The 20,519-nt window shown below is 39.5% G+C and overlaps 1 protein-coding gene across 1 annotated transcript in view; it reads left to right on the forward strand.

The window, feature by feature from the left end:
* Positions 1–20,519, forward strand: part of LOC127568488 (echinoderm microtubule-associated protein-like 4) — a 148,792-nt gene that overhangs the window by 81,269 nt on the left and 47,004 nt on the right. Inside the window, 6 exon segments of the mRNA XM_052012292.1 lie at positions 386–509; positions 1,881–2,030; positions 8,818–8,887; positions 12,865–12,975; positions 15,785–15,880; positions 17,637–17,771. Coding sequence (XP_051868252.1) covers positions 386–509; positions 1,881–2,030; positions 8,818–8,887; positions 12,865–12,975; positions 15,785–15,880; positions 17,637–17,771 — 686 coding nt within the window.

The following is a 20,519-nucleotide window of genomic DNA, read 5'->3' on the forward strand; positions in this document are numbered from 1 at the left end:
TTTTTTTTGTGCCTACCTTTACAACTTAGAGCTGGTATTCATGAAATAACAACAAGGGACTGCAAGATTATTGAAATTAGTCAACAGAAGATCATTTTCTGATGTATCTAGTTTTTTGTGCCCTCTCTTAATAACTCTCAGTGGTTTTCAATTTTTTTAACATCTGCTAAATGCCCAATTTGTGATCTGTAAGTTAACACTATTAAACCTTTTCAAGTGTCATGACCCAAGACGGCTTTGCTGAAAAAAAATAGTAACTGCTATTTGGCTTAAAGGATTGCTATACCCTGTGCATTGCTTGTAGCATGAAAGATTTTTTTTTAATCCAGTTTAAAAGTGATCAGACAGTTTTAAAGCTAACAGAAGTTTTCTGATTTTTGAACAGAGGGAGACATGATCAAGATGTTCATGCGTGGGCGTCCAATCACAATGTACATTCCTTCTGATGTAACGAATTACGACGAGATCAAATCAGAACTGCCTTCTGAGAAGCTGAAGCTGGAATGGGTGTATCCTTGTCCTGTTGCTTGTTTTATAATTAATTATCAAGTACGTGAATGCAGTAGCTATATTTTGGGTACTGGAATAGCTTCATTATAGTGCATAATTAAGTGCCAGATTAGAAATATAGATGTCTATTTCAAGGTATAAAGTGGTGTCAGTTTTGTGTTATTGTTTATTGCCTTTTGATGCAAGGCAATAAAGTCACCTGCTCAAGATCTATCCCATGTTTCTCCTTCCACTTTCTACTTAAAAGCATCTGCACTCTCTCAGACTCCCAGACAGTGTTTTGTCAGTTGTATTGCTTTACAATACATCAAATAGTATAAATTCTGTATCTTACAATATTTTCCAGATTTTTCATTGGAACCTTAGAGTAAGGAGCTAACCTTGTTTCTGCTTCAACTTGTATATCCATATTTAGGCTACTGTTCCAAAAAGTGCACACTGCTTTGCAATGTGTGCAATGACCTCACCATTACTGGCCTATCGCAGCCTCGGTTGTATACTGTACATAGCCTGTTCCACCTCACGGAACACACTGCCAGTGCAGAGAGTCAGCTTGTCCAGCCGTCCTTTTCTGCAAATGGTTAAACCGGGGGTACGGTTGGGTTAGTGGTGGGACCAGCAATGTAAAGATCTCATAATAGGCTGGGTCCTTGAGAATCTAGTCCATCCTTTTTCTGACAAAGGTTTATGTGCAACTACGAATAGAAATATTGACAATCTCCAGTCTTAGTAATGGAAGCTAGTTTCTTAATGTAACCTAATAAGCTGATGCAGGTTTAAATAGCTGCTCTTCTGATGTGATTATTTTTTTACTGAAGTTTTTTTTATTTTCTGTTGGTTCCCACTTTATTTTTGAAGATAAGCAGGATCAGGAGGAGGCCAATTGGCCTTTCAAGCCCTCTCTGCCATTCAATAAAAACTTGGCCTCAACACTACTTTCCCACACTCTCTCCATACCCCTGTATCTTTCTCATCCCCCTGAAGGTATATGGATTTGTTCTTAAGATATTGTTTCACCTTCTTAATGGCTTTGTAAATGGCCATTATTCGCAATAGAAACTTCACAATGAATGGCTTTATCTATTAAACTACAAAGAGTATTTCAACTGAAGCTAATCATTTCTTCACCTGATCTACTCTGAAATTCACTCTCTCAGCAAGATACTCTGGGCATATTCAAAGAGAGGAATCCTTTTTGATTTATCTGTACTTAACCACTAATGCCATTTGTAATGTTTCTGTCATGGTCTAGATTTGTCTCAGACTATAAATAAAATGATTTCTGCCAGGTTTGTTAGACGATAAACCAACTGAGCCACTGTGCAAAGAATACATTTTCATTTAATATGGCCTTCACTAACAGAAAATAGATATGGCTATCGAGGAAGGGACTGCCGTTCTAATATCTACCTCCTCCCAACTGGAGAAGTTGTCTACTTTATAGCATCTGTTGTAGTGTTGTACAACATTGAAGAAAGGACTCAAAGGCACTATCTGGGTCACACAGATTGTGTTAAATGGTAAGTTGGTTTACCAGTCAATCAAAAGCAGACGCAGGAAATTGGAAACAGAACAGAAAATGCTGGAAATACTGAACAGTTCAGGCAGCTCCTGTTCACAGAGAGAAGCAGTAATTTTTTCAGGTTGAGGGTCTTTCATTAGAACTGGGTGATGTGATCTGCTATTTTCAGCAATTTGTTTGCCTTTTTATTTACCATGGGTTGATATAGTCACAAAAGTACCCAGTGGATGAGAGTATTACTTTTTATTAAGGTATGAACAGAGATAATTGCACAGATTCAATGGTAGAAATAACTGTGAGGCATTTAGTGCTCACTTAATGAGGCATAATTGTGCTTGTTCATGCAAAATGCTTATGCAATATTGGCAAAATTCTTTTGTGTAATTGACAATTTAAGGAATGATTCCAAACACTTGGGTCTACTGCAACAGCAAGATTCAATTTTTATACACATGAATATTTTTGCAAAATAATTGGAATTATTTTCCTTTTTAATAAAGTGCTGATTCAGCATTACTATTATTTACATGCCTGTGCTCAGTGCTGAGGTTACAATACTTTCTTTCTTTTGGAACTGTAGCAGCATGCAAAGATAGCTAAGTGATCTCAAACTAATGGAAGAAGTCAAAGCCTTGCAGTCCTGTTACATCTAGTTGTGAATGGTGGTGGACAGTAAGACAGCTAACAGGCAAATTCTGGGAGCTTTATTGTTTGTAGTTTATATAAATGACTTGGATGAGAATGTTGGAATTATATCAAGTAAGTTTGCAGGTGTCACAAAAATTGGTGGAGTCATAGATTACCAAGGAGGTTGTTTAAAGATCCAGTGGGCTATTGGTTAGCTGGAAAGTTGGGTGAAGCAGTGGCAGATGGAATTGAATTCAGACAGGTGAGGTAATGCACTTTGGGATGTTAAATTCTGTTTGGATATATAGAGTGAATGTCAGGGAGCTTCAGAGCATTGATGTGCAGCAAGACCTTGGGGTGCAAGTCCACTACTCCCTGAAAGTGGCAACACAGGTGGATAGGATACTAAGGAAGTCACAAGGATCTCCGTATCCTCAGTTTTGGCAGGACCTGGCATTTGTGGTCAAAAGACATGGCTGAAGCATTTGCAGACATCTTCAACCAAATGTGCCAAATGGATGATCTATCCTCCTGTTCCCCATCACCAAAGCCAATCTTTAGTCAGTTTGATTCACTCTATATGATGCCAAGAAGGGTCTTGTAAGGCCTGAATACAACATCCTAATGTCCCAGCTGTCAGACTGAGGATGAGCGCTCGAAAATTTGCTGTGCCTCTAAACAAGTTGTTGCAGTACAGTTGTAACACTGATCTCCACCTGGCACTGTGGAAAATTGGCCGGATATGTTCTGTGCACAGAAAGCAAATCTGGTGATTACTTTCTAATCAGTGTACTCTAAGTTATCAGCAAAAAGATGGAAGTAGTATCAACAGTACTATTAAGCAGCACTTATTTGCCAGTAATCAATTCATCAGTTGGTTGGGTTTTGACAGTAAAGCTGACTCCAGACTCATCACAGCTCTGGATAAATGTGAACCAAGGAGCTGAACTCCAGAGGGGAGTTGAGAGTGACTGTTTCTGACATCAGGGCTGCATTTGACTGAAAATGGCAGGGACTCCTGGTCAAACAGAAGTCAATGGATGTGAAGGGGAAGACACTCCAGTAGTTGGTGTTGTACCTCATGCAGAGTAAAATGATTCTGGTTGTTGGCAATCAGTCTTCTATAGTGATGTCTGGAGGCTGAGGTCTTTTTTAGGGCAGTGTCCTAGACCCAACCATCTTCAGCTGATCCATCACTGACCCAGCTTCCATTATGTCAGTTGACACTTGCATAATTTTCAATTTCATTCACAACTCCTCAGCTAATACACTATATGCAGACATGCAGTGAGATCCAGATAATGTTCAGTCATGGGCTGATAAGCTGCAAGTAACATTCACGTCTCAAAAGTATCAGGCAATGACACTGACCATTTCCAACATGAGTGTCTAACTACTCGGTCTTGACATTTATTGGCAAGTCCCCCACCACCAACATCAATGTTGACCAAAAATTAAACTGCACCAGTCACATAGGTGCTACAAGAGTAGGTAAGATGAGATATAAGATATTTATTTATTAGTCGCAGGTACATTGAAACATACAGAGAAATGCGTCTTTTTGCATTACTGACAATGTGCTGGGGGCAGCCCGCAAGTGTCGCCACTCTTCTGGTGCCAACATAGCATGCCCACAACTCCTAACCTGTACGTCTTTTGAATGTGGGAGGAAACCCGAGCACCGGGAGGAAACCCAGACAGACAGCAAGAACGTACAAACTCCTTACAGACGGCAGCGAGAGTTGAACCCGGGTCACTGATGCTAACCACTACACTACCGTGCCACCGTGTCAGAGGTTTGTGTACTGCAGTGAGTGACTCAGCTCCTGACATCTCAAAGTCTCCCACCATCCAAGTCGGGAGTGTTATGGAATACTCTCCAGTCGCCCAGTGAAGTGCAACTCCATCAACATTAAAAGCTCGACACCATCCAAGACAAAGCAGCCCACTTGATTGGCATGTCATCCAGCATCCAAATCATTCATTCGCTCCCACTATTGACGTACCATGTTTATGAACTGTGTTGTTCATGAAAGGTACTGCAATGACTTGCCTAAGGTACTCCTGAGAGCATCTCACAACACAAACTCTTAACTTCTACCACTGAAAAGGACAAGTGCAGCAGGTGCAAAGGAACACTAGGTTCCCCAGTAAGTTGCACCCAATTCTGGCTTAGAAGTATATCACTGTTCCTTCATTGTCACTGGATCTAAATCCTGGAACAAACTCTCCATCTGGATTTTAGGAGTGCTTTCATCTGTGATGTTTCAAGAAGATGACTTATCACCAACACCTTGAGGGCAGGAAAAGATGGGCAATAAATGCTAGCTTTGTCAGCACCACCCATGTCCTGAATAATGAATAAATGAAAACAAATATCTGTTTTAACTGGTTTCAGAGCTGTATTTTTGAGCTAGTGAGGAGGTCTGTGTGGTTTATACAAGAAAAGTAATCTCAATAATTTACCTTGTTGCTGGCTGTATGCTTCAAATATTACAGACTCACAGGAAGCTATGTACCTGGCAGCAAGAAGGTGAATGTACTTACCAGGCAACACTGATATCCTCAAGCAAAAGCTGTTTTGTTTGATCAATATGGTATACGGTTTGTGAAGCCTCCTTAGGAACTCAATCATACAGTCAGAGTCATTCAGCACGGATATAGGCCCTTCAGCCCAACGAGTCCATGCTGACCACGGTGCCCACCCAGCTAGTCCCAATTTCCTGCATTGTCTATATCCCTCTAAGCCCCACCCCTCCATGTACCTATCCAAGTGCTTCTTAAGTGATACTATTGTATCTGCCTCAACCACTTCCTCTGGCAGCTCATTCCATGTCCTCACCACCCTCTGGGGGAAGACAATTGCCCCTCTGGTCTCTTTTAAATCTTTCCCTTCTCACCTGAAATCTATGCCTCCTAGTTTTGGGCTCCCTTACCCTGGGGAAAAGACTGTAACCATCCACCTTATCTATGCCCTTCATAATTTTAAACATTTCTATAAGGTTGTCCCTCATTTTCCTACGTTCCAAGGAATAAAGACCCAACCTGGCCAACCTCTCCCTAAAGCTCAGGCCCTGTAGTCCTGGCAACATCCTCATAAATCTTTTCTGCACTCTTTCTAGTTTAACCACATCTTTCCTATAACAGGTTGACCAAACTGTACACAGCATTCCAAATGTGGCCTCACCAATGACTTGTACAACTGCAACATAATGTCCCATTTCCAATACTCAGTGCCCTGACTGATGAAGGCCAGCGTGCTAAATGCCTTTTTCACCACTCTGTCTACCTGTGATCTGCTTTCAATGAGCTATGAACTTGTACTCCTTGGCCCCTTTTTTCCCATTACATTCCCTAGTGCCCTATGCTGGTTTGACTTTCCAGAATGCATCACCTCCCACTTATCTATATTGAAATCCATTTGCCACTGCTCTGCCCACTTCCCCAACTGATCAAGATCCCCTGGTAAGCTATGATAACCTTGTTCACTATCAACAGCACTCCTAACTTCGTGTCAGTAAGTTTGCGATTGACATGAATCCATGGTCAGCGTGAACCTGGAAAGCTCGAATAGCTAGGGGAGGATAGTATTATCTGTCTGATTTATCATATTAAAAACGAGTTCAGATTTGCATTTTTTGCCAGCAAGTTCATTTTCAAAGAAATAAATATAAATCAACTTCACCTGAGTTACCTTGGAGAACAGCACCAGCTGGCTCCTTTTGCGCAAGTTGTTTCAGATGTTCCAGACTATTGACTCTGTAGGTTTCACCACCACCAATTAAAATAAGATAAGAGATCTTTATTAGTCACATGTACATCAAAACACAGTGAAATGCATCTTTTGCGTAGTGTGTTCTGGGGGCAGCCCGCAAGTGTTGCCACGTTTCTGGCGCCAAGATAGCATGCCCACAACTTCCTAACCCGTACGTCTTTTGGAATGTGGGAGGAAACCAGAGCACCCGGAGGAAACCCATGAAGACACGGGGAGAATGTACAAACTCCTTACAGACAGTGGCCAGAATTGAACCGGGGTTGCTGGCGCTGTAATAGTGTTACGCTAACTGCTACACTACTGTGCCTGCCCTCTACACTACCGTGTAGATTGACTGAAGTATAATGTTTTTTTCTGAACATGCAGAGACAAATGATTTGAAAATAACAACCAATCAAGATGACTCGAGGTCCATGGAATCCTCTCTTACTGGAAACGTAGAATATAAAGTCATCAATTTAAATAAAATATGTGTGAAACATTGACTAAGCCAAAGCTGGAATGTTTGGGCTCAGATCTGGGCCCTCCCTTTAATAAAACTTGTCAAGCCATTGTGTAGGGTTTTGAAAAGCTTTGCTGGAATGTTACCGGGGATGAAGACCATCAGTTATGTGCCAAGGCTAGATAAAAGTTTATTTTTTTCCATCTTTAGAGCAAAGAACATTAAGAATGGATTTTCCTGAGCTATTGAAAATAATAATTTGTTTTGTAAATGACAATTTTTTTTTACAGGTGAAAAAGACTAGGTAACTGGAAAATACCAAGTTATGCTGGAAGACAAAAGAGCAAGAGAAAATACTTAATGCAGTGGGTGGTTGAATCAAATTCAATAGTATTGCTCAAGAATGAATTGGAAAAGTACTTGAGGGGAAAGCATTTACAGGACTTTGGGGAAAGTGCAGGAGGAGGTGGTGGGACTAATGTTTCAAAGAGCAAAGCAAATAATAAAATATTACTTCCTCAAAGAATGTTTTTGCTATTTTCTGTGCAGAACACTGAATCAAATGTACTTTTGATTTTGTGTGTTTTTAATTTGGAGGGTGATTGGGAATCTCCACGGAAAGTTTAGTGTCAAACTCTAACCATTTTATCACCCCACCAATACTGTGTTCATTTTATTAGCTTTGATCTGTCCCATACAAAACTAGTGCAGGAATTTTGATGAGAACCAATGTCAACAGGCTCCAAAAGTGTAGAGCTGCCATTGCAGGGGGAGATTAGTAAAGCCAAGACTAAGGATCAGATGTTGCTTGTAGGATGAGAGGTTGACTGTCCTCTTCATTCTAACTTGCAAATTTCTAACAAACTTGGTATGATAGCCTAACCACATCCTGCCAGATTTCAGTAGGGGTGCTTTAGTGACAAACAGGTCTCACAATATCTAAATATAAAATTCTAATAAGGCACTGGTAATATTGCCCTTTTGGCTGCATCATTTGCATCTTATTTAGCTTTTCGTCTGGCTAATACGGCCTGGCCTTCAGCATTGAAATAAAGATAGTAGGTAAGGACACTGGCCTGACTACTATTTAGCATCCTGTCTGCCTCATTTGAATGGGTTCAAATCTAGGTTCATGGATTACTGGCACATAAAATTGTACTTAGAGCAAATGCAGCAGAGAGGCGTTTCAGCAAAGTATCAAAATGCTATCAAAGTACCAAAGCTTGTTACAAAATGTGTTGGCAAGTAGCTATGGTGCATCATCTAGAGAGTATATTAGTAAACATCTGTGGTTGTTCATGGTAGAGGTTTGACAGATTTAGATAAAATGATTCAACAGATGTTAGCTGTTTTTTTGTTTGTTTTTTTCCAATCTGAAAACTAACATAAAAATTATCTCTGAAACGAGAGATTTACTTTTTATGCACTTCATATCAATTGGATACCATTTAAAACCAATGCCCATGAAGAGCATTGTACTTTTGGTTAAATTGGCAAATGGTGCTCCCAAGAATACTGCTACTGGAAGTATGTGCCAAAGCAAAAATTATAGAAAAAGCAATGGTAAATAACAAGAAAATTATAGATTGAATCATTAGCTGTGGCTTGCATTGCAGGGGCCACCAAAATTATTCTCTCACTGTCAAACTGATTTGCAAGTAAGTTAATATTTTCAAAGGATTCATCTCAAACCTATGGAATGGTTGTAGTACCAAATGAAAATGAATTTTGTTTAAGTTTCTTTTTAATGTTATTTGTCTTTGATAGATTCAGGTTTAACTTCTGGCATTTATATATGTTTAAGTTGTAATCAAAAGTTGCTGTTGAATCCACCTTGGCATGTTATTAACATTGTAGGTGTTGCAGAATTATATATGCTGCAATGTGACGTGTTCAGAATATATTAAAATAATTAATACTGTTTTGGTCATTTTGTTGCAGCCTTGCAGTTCATCCAGATAAAATCAAGATTGCAACAGGGCAGATAGCTGGAGTAGACAAGGATGGAAGAGTAAGTTATAGATTACTTCAAAATGATAGTATATAATACAATGCAGTAAAGCCTGGGATATCATATGGATTTTGATGCACCTTTTTAAAAGGTATAATGCATATGATTAAGACAACTGAACAAGAAATAGGAACAAAGGCCAAAGGGTTATCAATTCTACTGAGCCAACTTAGTAAGATCACAGCAGCAATAAGATCACACAGCATGGAAACCAGCCTCCCCTCCATGGACTCTGTCTACACTTCTCGCTGCTTCAGTAAAGCAGCCGGCATAATCAAAGATCCCACCCACCCTGGACATTCTCTCTTCTCCCTCCTCCCATCAGGCAGAAGATACAAAAGCCTGAAAACATGTATCACTAGGCTTAAGAACAGCCTCTGTCTCGTTGTTATAAGACTATTGAATGGTTTTCTAGTACGATAAAATGAACTCTTGACCTCACAGTCTACCTCGCTGTGACTTTGCCCCTTACTGTCTACCTGCACTGCACTTTCTCTGCACTTCACTTTATTCTGCACTCTGTTATTGTTTTACCTTGTACTGCCTCTATGCACTGTTGTAATGAACTGATCTGTATGGATGGTAATGCAAGACAAGTTTTTCACTGTACCTCAGTACATGTGACAATAATAAGCCAATTTAAATGTGATTATTGGCTTCAACTCCACTTTCCATGCCTTTCTGCTGTAGTCCAAAGAACAAGGGGAAATGTTCTCACAGCATCTACCCTGTAACAAAGTCTTATGTTTTGATAAGATTAATCCTCATTCTTCTAAACTTCACACTTTGTATTCAATTTTTCTCATAAGTCACTCTTTTCAATCTGAATATCAGTAGTGCAATTAGTAAACAAAAAAGGTGTTGCAGAAATAATAGGATTTAAAGCTGATAAATTTCTTTTTAACCTGCATCTCAGGATTTTAAAATAACTACAGACCAGTTAGCCTAATGTCAGTAGGAGGGAAATTATCAAATCTATTAATTATTGATGTAATAGTAGGGCACTTGGGAAATGATAACAGGATTGGGCAGGGGCAACAAAATTTATGAAAGGGAGATCATGTTTGACAAGCCTGTAGAGTTCTGAAGTTCTAACAGGTAGAATAAATGTCAGGGAGCATTTGATAAGGAGTCACAAAAGACATTATAAACCAAAATTGGAGCACATTGGTGTGATACACTGGCATAGATTAAGGATTGGTTAATGCGTAATAAACAGTAGGAATAGGTAATTTTCTGGTTAGAAGGCTGGTGGAGTTACACAGTGCTCAGTACTGGGGCTCTAGCTTGTTCTATATCTATGATTTGCATGAGAGGAACAAGTGTAGTTTATCCAAGTTTGCTGTTGATACTAAGCTGTGTAGCGGTGTGAATTGTGATGAGTAAGGTGAGAGGCTTCAAGGGCAGAGGATGTCAGTGGGTGAGGATATGGCAGCTGATGTATAATGTGGAAAGATGTAAGGTAATCCACTTTGTTAGGGGAAAAAAAGAAGAGTAATTTGTAAATGGTGAGAGATTGAAAAGAAAAAATCGGCAGGTCAGGCAGCATCTGTGAGGAGAGAACCATAGTTGAGGTTATTCTGATGACTTTTCATCAGAAATAGAGAAGAGCTAGAAATCAAAGGTGTTTTCAAGTTGCAGAGAAATAAGATTGGAGAGAATATGGGGAATGTCTCTGATAAGGTAGAGATCATGAGAGACCCAATTAAAAAGACATGTTGGTGCTGGCTGAGTTCGGTGTTGAGTTCTGTTATGTGCCAAGTTGAAAGATTTGGATACTGTATCTTGAGCTCACACTGGGCTTCAGTGGAACAGTGCAAGAGGGCAAAAAAGCAATCAGAGTGGGAGTGGGATGGAGAATTTGACATTTTCTAGTTTCCTGGTTCCAACGGGCTCATTTTCACTTTGAATGCCAATTCCTCTACAGCAACTGGCCTGGCCCAAGAGTCCTTTGCTTCTTTCTTGAGCAGACACCCAACCAAATCTCCTATGCTACCATCCTCTGCCTACCTGAACTCATTCTCACATTGAACATATCCTCCTTTAACTCCATTCACTTCCTTCAAATCAAAGGAGTACTTATGGACACCTGCATGGGCCCAAGGTATGCCTCTCTTATCTGTGCAGTATGTAGAACCTCCTTTTTTCCATCCTTGGTAAGGCTCTTCTGCACCCCTTCCAAAGCCTCCACATCCTTGCTGTAATGGGACGACCAGAATTGCACACAATACTCCAAGTGTGGCCAAACCAAAGTTTTATGTAGCTGCAACATGACTTCCTGACCCTTAGATTCAATGCCCTGACCAATGAAGGCAAGCATGCCATATGCTGCCTTTATCACCCTATCTACTTATATGGCCAACTTCAGGGAGCTATGGACTTGAACCCCAAGATCCCTCTGTATATTAATGCTGATAAGGGTCCTGCCACTAAATGTATACTTTCCCCTTGCATTTAACCTCCCAACGTGCAATACCTCGCAATTGCTCAGATTAAACTCCATCTGCCGTTTCTTCACCCATATCTGTAACTGATCTATATTCCGCTGTATCTTTTGACAGCCCTCTTCGCTGTCCACAACTCCACCAATCTTTGTGTCATCTGCAAATTTACTAACCCACCCATCTACATTTTCCTCCAAGTCATTTATGTACATCACAAGCAACAGAGGCCTCAGCACCGATCCCTGCGGAACGCCACAGGTCACGGACCTCCAGCCAGAATAACACCCTTCCACCGCTACTGTCTGTTTCCTCTGGGCAAGTCAACTCTGAATCCAAACTACCAAGTCACTGTGGATCCCATGCATCTTAATCTTCTGGGTCATTGTGCTCTTATAAGTATTATAGGAATTTAAAATTTCTACCTGCTCAGCATAACCTGCCTATATTTTAACCAAAGCTCCATTTACCCTGAAACCTCTACCTACAATTCCTGGCACATCCATTACTTCTGCCTTCTTAACTTACTCTAACTTTATTGTATTCCCTGTGTGCAAATTAGTTGCTTCCTGTCTTGAAATTCTGATCTGCCACATCTTTATTAATTTGGCTCTCAAATACACCCTTATTGGGTGTACATCTCCTCAAAAATTACTGCTGCTCTCCACTATTAATAGTGTTTCTAAATATTCCTTTTTTTTTCATGACTCTCTTGTCATTTTCCATTCTTTCTCATTTAATTTGAGTCAGGGAAATACCCCACGAAAACAGGCACTTCGGCCCACTGAGTCCATGCTCATGATCAAGCACCTATTTACACTAATCCTTCACCAAAGCATTTTATTCTCCCTATTTTCCAATCAACTATCTATACCCCCCCCCCCCCCCCCATCACCACTCATTACACATTGAGGCAATTTACAGTGGTCAATTAACCTACCAATCTGGCATGTGAGAGGAAACCAGAGAAACTGGAGGAAGCCCACATGGTTACAGAACATGCAAGCTCCACACAGATTGCACTGGAAGTCAGGATCGAACCCCAGTCAATGGAGCTGTGAAGCAACAGCTCTATAAGCTATGCTGATGTAACGCCCTTTGTTCCATCCATTCTCCTATTGCTTCCCTCCAGCATCTCCTGCCTTCCCATACCAAGGTTTTGTGATTCTTACCAGAAATTTGATGGTTAATGTTCATTGCAGTAGCCATGCCACTGTCAAGGTTGTGCAAGTCATAATTTATTATAAATGATTTTTGAAGTAAATCTGAGCAATCATACCCAAGATCAGCAGTCAGAGATCAAGTTGGTATATGATTCACCTATTCAAGATTACCCACTGGGTAATCTTGCTGAGCTATTAGATGAACAAAATAATGTTTCAATTTACTAATCAAAAAAATATTTTTAAGAGATTGTGTCTGGGGTTTACACAGCTTAATAGTATGGTGGGTTTGGAGTGTATTGTTGTATTGTCTATGCAATTGTTCAGGTAATGCTCTTGCTTTCAAAACCCAAGCATAATTATTTCAATTCAGCCCCTACAGCCTCATGTACGAGTATGGGATTCAGTTAGCCTTGCAACACTACAAATAATTGGTCTTGGAACTTTTGAACGAGGAGTTGGTTCATTGGCATTTTCAAAAGCTGTAAGTATGAAAGCAAAGTTATATTTTAATAAATTTTTGTAGTAAATTACTATGCTAATTGCTCTTGGTTTGAATATTTGATGATTCAGAATATAAGAACACAAAAGAAATAGAAGCGGGAATATGCCAATTAGCTCCTCAAGCCTATGCACAATACAATATGATCATGCCTCATCAGCACAGGCCTCGTCCACTCTTCTGTGCCAGTTCTCCATAGCCCTCAATTCCCTGATCTTTTCAAAAAAAATTATTTACTTCTTTAAATAATCCCTATGATTTAGCCTCTACAACTCTCTGGAATAGAGAGTTCTGGAGTTTCACCATCGTCTGTGAGAAGTAACTATGCACCTTAGTTCTAAGTGACTGCTCTCCCTAACCTAGTAATGACATCCCCTCATTCAAGATTCTCTTACTAGTGGAACCATCTTGGCATTTAACCCACCACACCCTCTAAGGATCCTATTTAATTCAATAAAATTCTAAGCTCCAAAGAATATAGATCAAATTTCTTTAGCTGCTCGTAATTGGATCACCTGTCACTGCCAGAGTTAGTCGAGTGAATATCTTTTGGACTGCCTCCAACGCTAGTATTGATGGTGATATCAAGTTTTGTTTCAGAACCCCAAATCAAGCATTGTAACTTTTCTTGGTTAATGTTGCAGAAACTTGCTTTATAAAATATGATGCCTTGTATCTATCTCATGATCACTGCACATAGTTTTTGCTGGGGTTTGAAGTTTTGATTACTTTGGCTCTGAAATTAGGTGTAGAAAATTTGAAACCATGAGTTTTGCCGGTGATTTATTCTATATAAAGGTAGCTCTGCCTTTTCAGATGACGTAGACTAAAATTTGCTCAAAGTTGAAAACTGATCCAGGTTTTTTTTACATCACCGTTATTGTTACCACGTTGCTAGATTTGAAAATTCAGAGTTTCTGTTCATCTAATGCCTTTCCCTACCCGATATGTCTTTATGTAGTCATAAGAGAAAGAGAAAAAGAAAAATAAAGCCCCTTAGTTCTATGGATGTTAAGCCATTCACAGCAGGAAAATCCAGGCTTTTGATCCTGGATCTATGCTGCCATCACAGTGTTTCACTCTCACAATGGAGGTACCGAAATGAAATCTTGGGTTAATGATAGGGGGAGAAAAAAGAGCTAAACTTTTCCTTCTGATGGAGATCCAATCATTCCCTCCTACCCATTCCCAGCTGATTTATGCACTTGTTGTCAATCATCCTGACAAATTTAAGTTTTATATAAAAAGAAATGGCTAATCTGAATCAAAAGATTTTGGAATTGACAATAAGAAGTTATTGCCAATGACACTCACCTGCAGACATGGATAATATCACTGCCGATTATCATGTATGTCACAAGCAATCCAGAAGCTGTTATCATATAGAACCACTTACATTATAATTAGAAAGTAATTTGAAAACAGGTCTTCAAAATGTTGAAGAAAGTTGAACTGCACAATTTAAATAGGCACAGTGAACACTGTTGGCAGTAACATCATGCAGACATTGGAATCAAACTATTCTGACTTGAATTTTCACATAGCATTTCACGCAACTTTCACATAGTAAATAAAGCATCTGAAGGCTATCAGACATAATTTGACATCAAGGCATATAATCAAAAACTTGGTCAATGACACAGAGTGTTTGTGATGCACCAGTTATATGTAAACAACATATAAATGACTTGGATGAGAATATACTGTAGGTGGTCTGATTGGTAAGTTTGCAGATGACATGAAAATTGATGAAGTCATAGATAGCAAAGAAGGTTGTCTGAGGGTACAGTGGGACACATCATCTGGAAAGTTGGGCAGAACAGTGACAGATCGAATTTAATCCAGACAAGTGTGAGGTAATGCATTTTGAAAAATTCTGGTAGGATGTGTGGAGTAAGTGGCAGGAACCTTAGGAGTGTTGATGTACCTTGGGGTGCAAGTCGATAGCTCCTCAAAGTGGTCACACAGGTAGATGAGGTAGTGAAGAAGACCCTTGCCTTCACAGGTCTGGGCATTGAACATAACAGTTGAGACATCATTTTACAGCTGTGCAAAATATTGGTTAGACTGCACTTGGAGAATTGTGTACAGTTCTGGTTGCCACACTATGAGAAGGATGTGGGAGCAATAGAGAGACTGCAGATACCATTCACCTGGATGTTGTCTGGAATGGAAGGCTGTAGTTTTCAGGGGAGATTGGTGAGGCTGGGTCATTCTCACTGGAACATAGGAGGCTAAGGGCTGACTTTACAGAAGTTTACAAAATTATGAGAAACATAGATAGGATAAATAGTCAGAATCTTAGTCCCAGGGTAGGGGAGTCTAAAACTAAAAAGCATAGGTTTAAGTTAAGAGGGAAGAAATTTAAAGGAAACCTGAGGGGTACGTTTTTCATACAGAAGTGGTGGTTATACAGAATGAGCTACCAGTGGTGATAGAGACAGATATAATTACAATGCTTACAAGGCACTTGGACAGATACTTGGATAGGAAAGGGTAGAGGGTAAATGGGATTAGCAGTGTTAGGTATTATGGTCGGCATGGATGAGGTGGGCTGAAAGGGGCTAATTTCTGTGCTGTAGGGTTCTATGATTCTACTCTAATGAAATATGTGACTTAAAGGTGAAACTCATCACAGTGTAGCATAAATGTTGTGTTTGAATAAGATGATAAAATCAAATATATTCTGGACTAAATATATGTATACCTACTTTATTGATGTACCTTCCAACTTTATTTTACAAGCTTTTTAAGGGTGAAATTACATACTCCTTTTCATTAATTGGTTTAGGATTCAGGAACTCATTTGTGTGTAGTGGATGACTCCAATGAGCACATGCTAACTGTATGGGAGTGGCAGAAAAAATCCAAAATTGCTGAAATAAAGGTATGTTTGAGAGCTGCACAAAGATGAACATTATCTTGCTGGTTTTGTATTGAAAATCAGAGTTGCAAATTTAAGCAGATGAAATGTTCAGATTGTTGCACTTTGATATTTGTGATAGTTCTGGAAATCAGTGCTATAATATTGCATTAATCGGAGCAACATTAGAAGTTAAAATAAAAAGATAGGATTCTGGAAAATTTGTCAAGTTGTGCAGCATCTATGGAGAAAGGATTGACGTTTCAGGTCCAGGCCTCTGTATCAGACAAAGGGTCTCAAACTTGAAACATCAACTCTGTTTCTCTTTCTAGAAGCTGCCTGACCTACTGAGTATTTCCAGCACGTTTTTCTTTTATTTCAGACTTGAAGCATCTGCAGTTTTGTTTTTACGTTTATTACGGTTGAAATGCTTTCAAGGAATAAAGTTGCCATATTTAGTCAAAAATTTAGCTAATCAATTAAGAACATTTAAAAAAAAAATAAGATTAAGCTACATGGCCCCTTGACCCTGCTCCACCATTCAAAAGATTATGGCTGATTAGGTCTTGGATTCAGCTCCACTTTTCTTCCTGTTCGCCTATAACCCTTCCCTCCTTAGTTTATAGGTCCATTTTTTGAGTCTTAAATATATTCAATAATTTCCCCTCCGCAGTTTTCTGGGGTAGGGAATTCCAGAGTTCCACAAACCCCAGAAAAGAAATCCATTCTCATCTCTGTATTAGATTCTGAAATTATGCCACTAGTTCTATGTTCCCCATGAGGGCAAGCATCCTCTCAACATTTACCTCAGTGGGCCCTGTCAGATATTTAAATATTTCAGAAAATTATTTTTAAATTAGTGGTTTACTGTCTTAGTGAAAATGGGAAATATTAAAAATTCATATTGACGCAATAAGGCTTGCTCTTGAGCTTGGGAAAGTTAGAGAGAGCCTCTCTCCACAGCTGGACATAACTGATGCTCTCAATAGGTGGAAAAAGTTGTTCCATTTTCTAGAAATTGACATTTTTCACTTCATATTTTTTTTAAAAGAATCTAAACAGCTGTTTACTGTGTTTTATACATTATATGTTAAGATTTGAATTTGAAGTTGAAGTATACTTGTTGGACATAAGTATTTTCAAACTAATGATCCCCATTGTGTTATTGATGAGGAAAAAAATTGGAACTTCATAGTGAGCTTACATTACAAAGTTGATGAAAATAAAAACAATTCTTCAGGTGGTGGAAGTTGGAAGTAAAATCAGAAAATGCTGAAAGTACTCAGCAGATCAAGCAGGTTCTTTGGAAGGATAAACAGCTTCAGATCAAAGATCATTCACTGAAAGAAAAAGCAAACCAGACCAACATCTCTGACATCGAGGCTCAAATTATACTCCGTTGACAAAGGGTCATTTACCTGAAATGTTAAATCAATTTTGTTCTCCACAGTTACTGCCTGAGTGTTTCCAGAACTTCCAATTTAGATGGTTGATGCCACTTTTAAAAGGAATTGACATAAGCATCAAGAAAGATATTGTGCAATTAACAATTCTCCAAAAATGGGTCATTCCTAACATCGTGCTGATTTTTCAACCCTGAAAAAGATAAAATAGTCATCAAAGTTAATTTGACAATTATATCTTGTAATTAATTATAAAGTTTAAAATTTCTTCCTATAGTTGATCACTCTGCTGTGTGATTATGAGAAAAGGTATGTTTTATTTTTATTTACCAATCCATAGAGTTAATGCAAAGCTTTTGTTATTTTGTTTTGGACAGAGTACCAATGAGTCTGTGCTTGCTGCTGATTTTCACCCTACAGACCCCAACACGATAGTAACATGTGGCAAATCGCATGTCTTTTTCTGGACGTGGAATGGAAATTCCCTTGCTAGAAAACAGGGAATCTTTGGGGTAAGTTTTGAGATGTCTGAACTAAGCACAAGCATCCTTCCATTACTGCCTCCTATAACCAAGCCAGTTCAATCAGCCAGCTTGCTCAGTTTAATTCCTAAGATAAGGTTGAGTACTTTCCTGCCTCTTGTAGGACTATCTACATATTGAGTCAAAAACTTTCTTGGACACACATAACAAATTCCACCCCATCTAAGCCCATTGCACTAAGGCAATCCCAATAAATACTGGGTAAGTTTAAAATCTCCCACTATTATAACCCAGTTGTTCTTGCACTTTTCTGCAATTTGCTTACATACCTATTTGTCTAATTCCTGCTGATTATTGGGATGCCTATATTGTAACCCCAGCAAAGTGATCACCCCTCTCTTATTCTTAAATTCTACCTAAATGGCCTCATTGGATGATCCTTCCAGGATATCCTAAGTACTGCCATTGTGTTAAAGTAAATGCAGTTGAGCTTGCCAGCTCTCCTATGCTCGTAAACCTGAATCTGTCTGCATTGCCCACTGGTCTTGATTTATCCTCTGCATTTTTCTTCCCGCCTGCTGCATTGCTGCTTTGCTTCCCACCCCACTGCCAAATTATCTTAAACCCACCTAAGTAGCATGAGCAAACATCCCTGCAAGGATATTGGTCCCCTTCCAGTTTAGGTCCCCTTGTTCAGGTCCCACTACCCAAGAACCAACCCCAATGATCCAAGTACATAGAGAGCTCCTCCTGCAAACAACTCTTTAACCATGTGTTCATCTGTCAACCCTCACTAGCACATGGCACTGGGGGTAACCCTGAGATCATGACCCTCAAGGTCCTGCTTTTTAAGCTTTTGCCCAACTCTCAAAACTCATTTTGCAGGACCTCATCCCTCTTTGTACCAATATGTGCTGTGACATCTGGCTTTCTCCCTTGTCAAATGTTCCATACCCAACCAAAGACATCCCTGACCCTGGCACCAGGGAGGCAATGTACCATTTTGGAGTCTCGCTCTCAACCACAGAAATGCCTATTGTTCTCCATACTAACAAATCCCCTGCTGCTGCTCACCTAGACTTCTCCTACTCCTATTGTAGGTAGTCCATGATACATAAGCATGTTAGAGGGCAGCAATTTTGTGCCAGGTCTGAAATCTTGATCTTCAAATACACCTTTTCTCAACCAACCAAAGGCTGTGCTGCCGCATTGAAGGCAGTGATGAATTTCATCACCGCTATCTGTCTTTGGGCAGTGGTTCCCAAAGATGTGGGGAGGGATCCACTTTCCCAAGATCTCACCAGGAACCCTTATTGTTGGAGTGCAGTATGGTTCAGTGGAGGCAGATTGGTGGAGGACCTTGATCTTGTTGATGTTGAGTGCAAGGCCCCTTCTCACATTCACTTCAGTGAATACGTCAAAGCTAGCTTGAAGTTCAAAGTAAAATGGGTAGGTGAGGGGATGCCAGTGGGCGTTAGAGAGGTTGCTTCCATGCCTTTGTTTGGTTTGTTTTGTTCATAGTATGCCGGAAGCGTGGCGACACTTGCAGGCTGCCCCCCAAAAATCACTACGCGAAAGATGTATTTCACTGTGTGTTTCGATGTACCATGTGACTAAAAGATTTTATCTTATCTTAAAAAATGGTTCTATTTCCAAGAAGTTGACATCCTTTGGTTTCTATTGGTTGGAAAATTTAACTTGGCGTTTCTCTTAGCCTCCGAAAATTTATGGGGGATGAAGTTGATTTAATTCCATAATAGTGCCTGTTAAGACAGAATACAAATTTTTTAATGTAAAAAGAGGAAGGAGGATAATAAATAATGAGGAGAAAACAAGCAAGAGGAGGTTGGGGTTAAAGTCACTTTAATTTTGTTTTTAATCTCCAAGCCAAGAAGAGAAAAGGTTTTCTTGTTTAATAAATCCCTGACACCAAATATTATTAAATCAATATGGAAAGGTGTGAAAGGAATCTTGAGCAATTGAAGAATTATTTTCACAAACTCAACTGCTGCAGTAATCTTGAACAAATTTAATCCTAGTTTAACCATCATACAGACAAGCATGTTTTTTTGTATCCTTAATATAATATTCTCAATTCTGAAAATACAGTTCAGGAAGCATCATTTTAGTCACCAGTGTTTATGGTATTCTTAAATATGGTATAACATTGTACATATTAAGGCAATACTGACAGAAATGTATTTAAAGAGAAAATTAATATAACAAAGATCTTGCTGTTAGCCTTTCATTTGTCATGTTACCTCTGCAGCTGTCAGTTTGTTGAAACATTTGTTTACCTCTATCCTTGTCACAAGCAAAGCCCTGCTTATTCCCCATAATACAGCCATACCCTAGTCCAAATGCTCCAAGTTTGAGTGCATCTGACTGCCAAAATTAAGTGCTATTAAGCCTTGCATAACTCCTTCAGAACTATGCTTGGGGTTCTGTTTGTCCTGGAGAACATAGCTGACCACCCAGTGGCTTTTCTGCAACATCAAATCTACTTAAATCCCTCTTGCTTGCTCCCTCCAGCCTATTGCTCAACGTCTCATGTGAAACATCTCTTCAGCTGGATTTGCTGTATTCCCTCCCTCTCCTTTTCACTGAGCCAAAACTTCAGCAATGCTTGAAGCAACATTTTTCTATGGTTCTTCTCCTCCCTCTCCATATGCCCGTCAAGAGTTTATTCGAGAAAACCACATCACACTCTTTGACTCCATTCTCACTAATCTGCAAGCCGTCCAACTCCCAGTTATGCTGGTTAATATTATAAATGGG

This window comes from Pristis pectinata, chromosome 3 (genome assembly GCF_009764475.1).
Source record: "Pristis pectinata isolate sPriPec2 chromosome 3, sPriPec2.1.pri, whole genome shotgun sequence".
In the NCBI taxonomy this organism is placed as follows: domain Eukaryota; kingdom Metazoa; phylum Chordata; class Chondrichthyes; order Rhinopristiformes; family Pristidae; genus Pristis; species Pristis pectinata.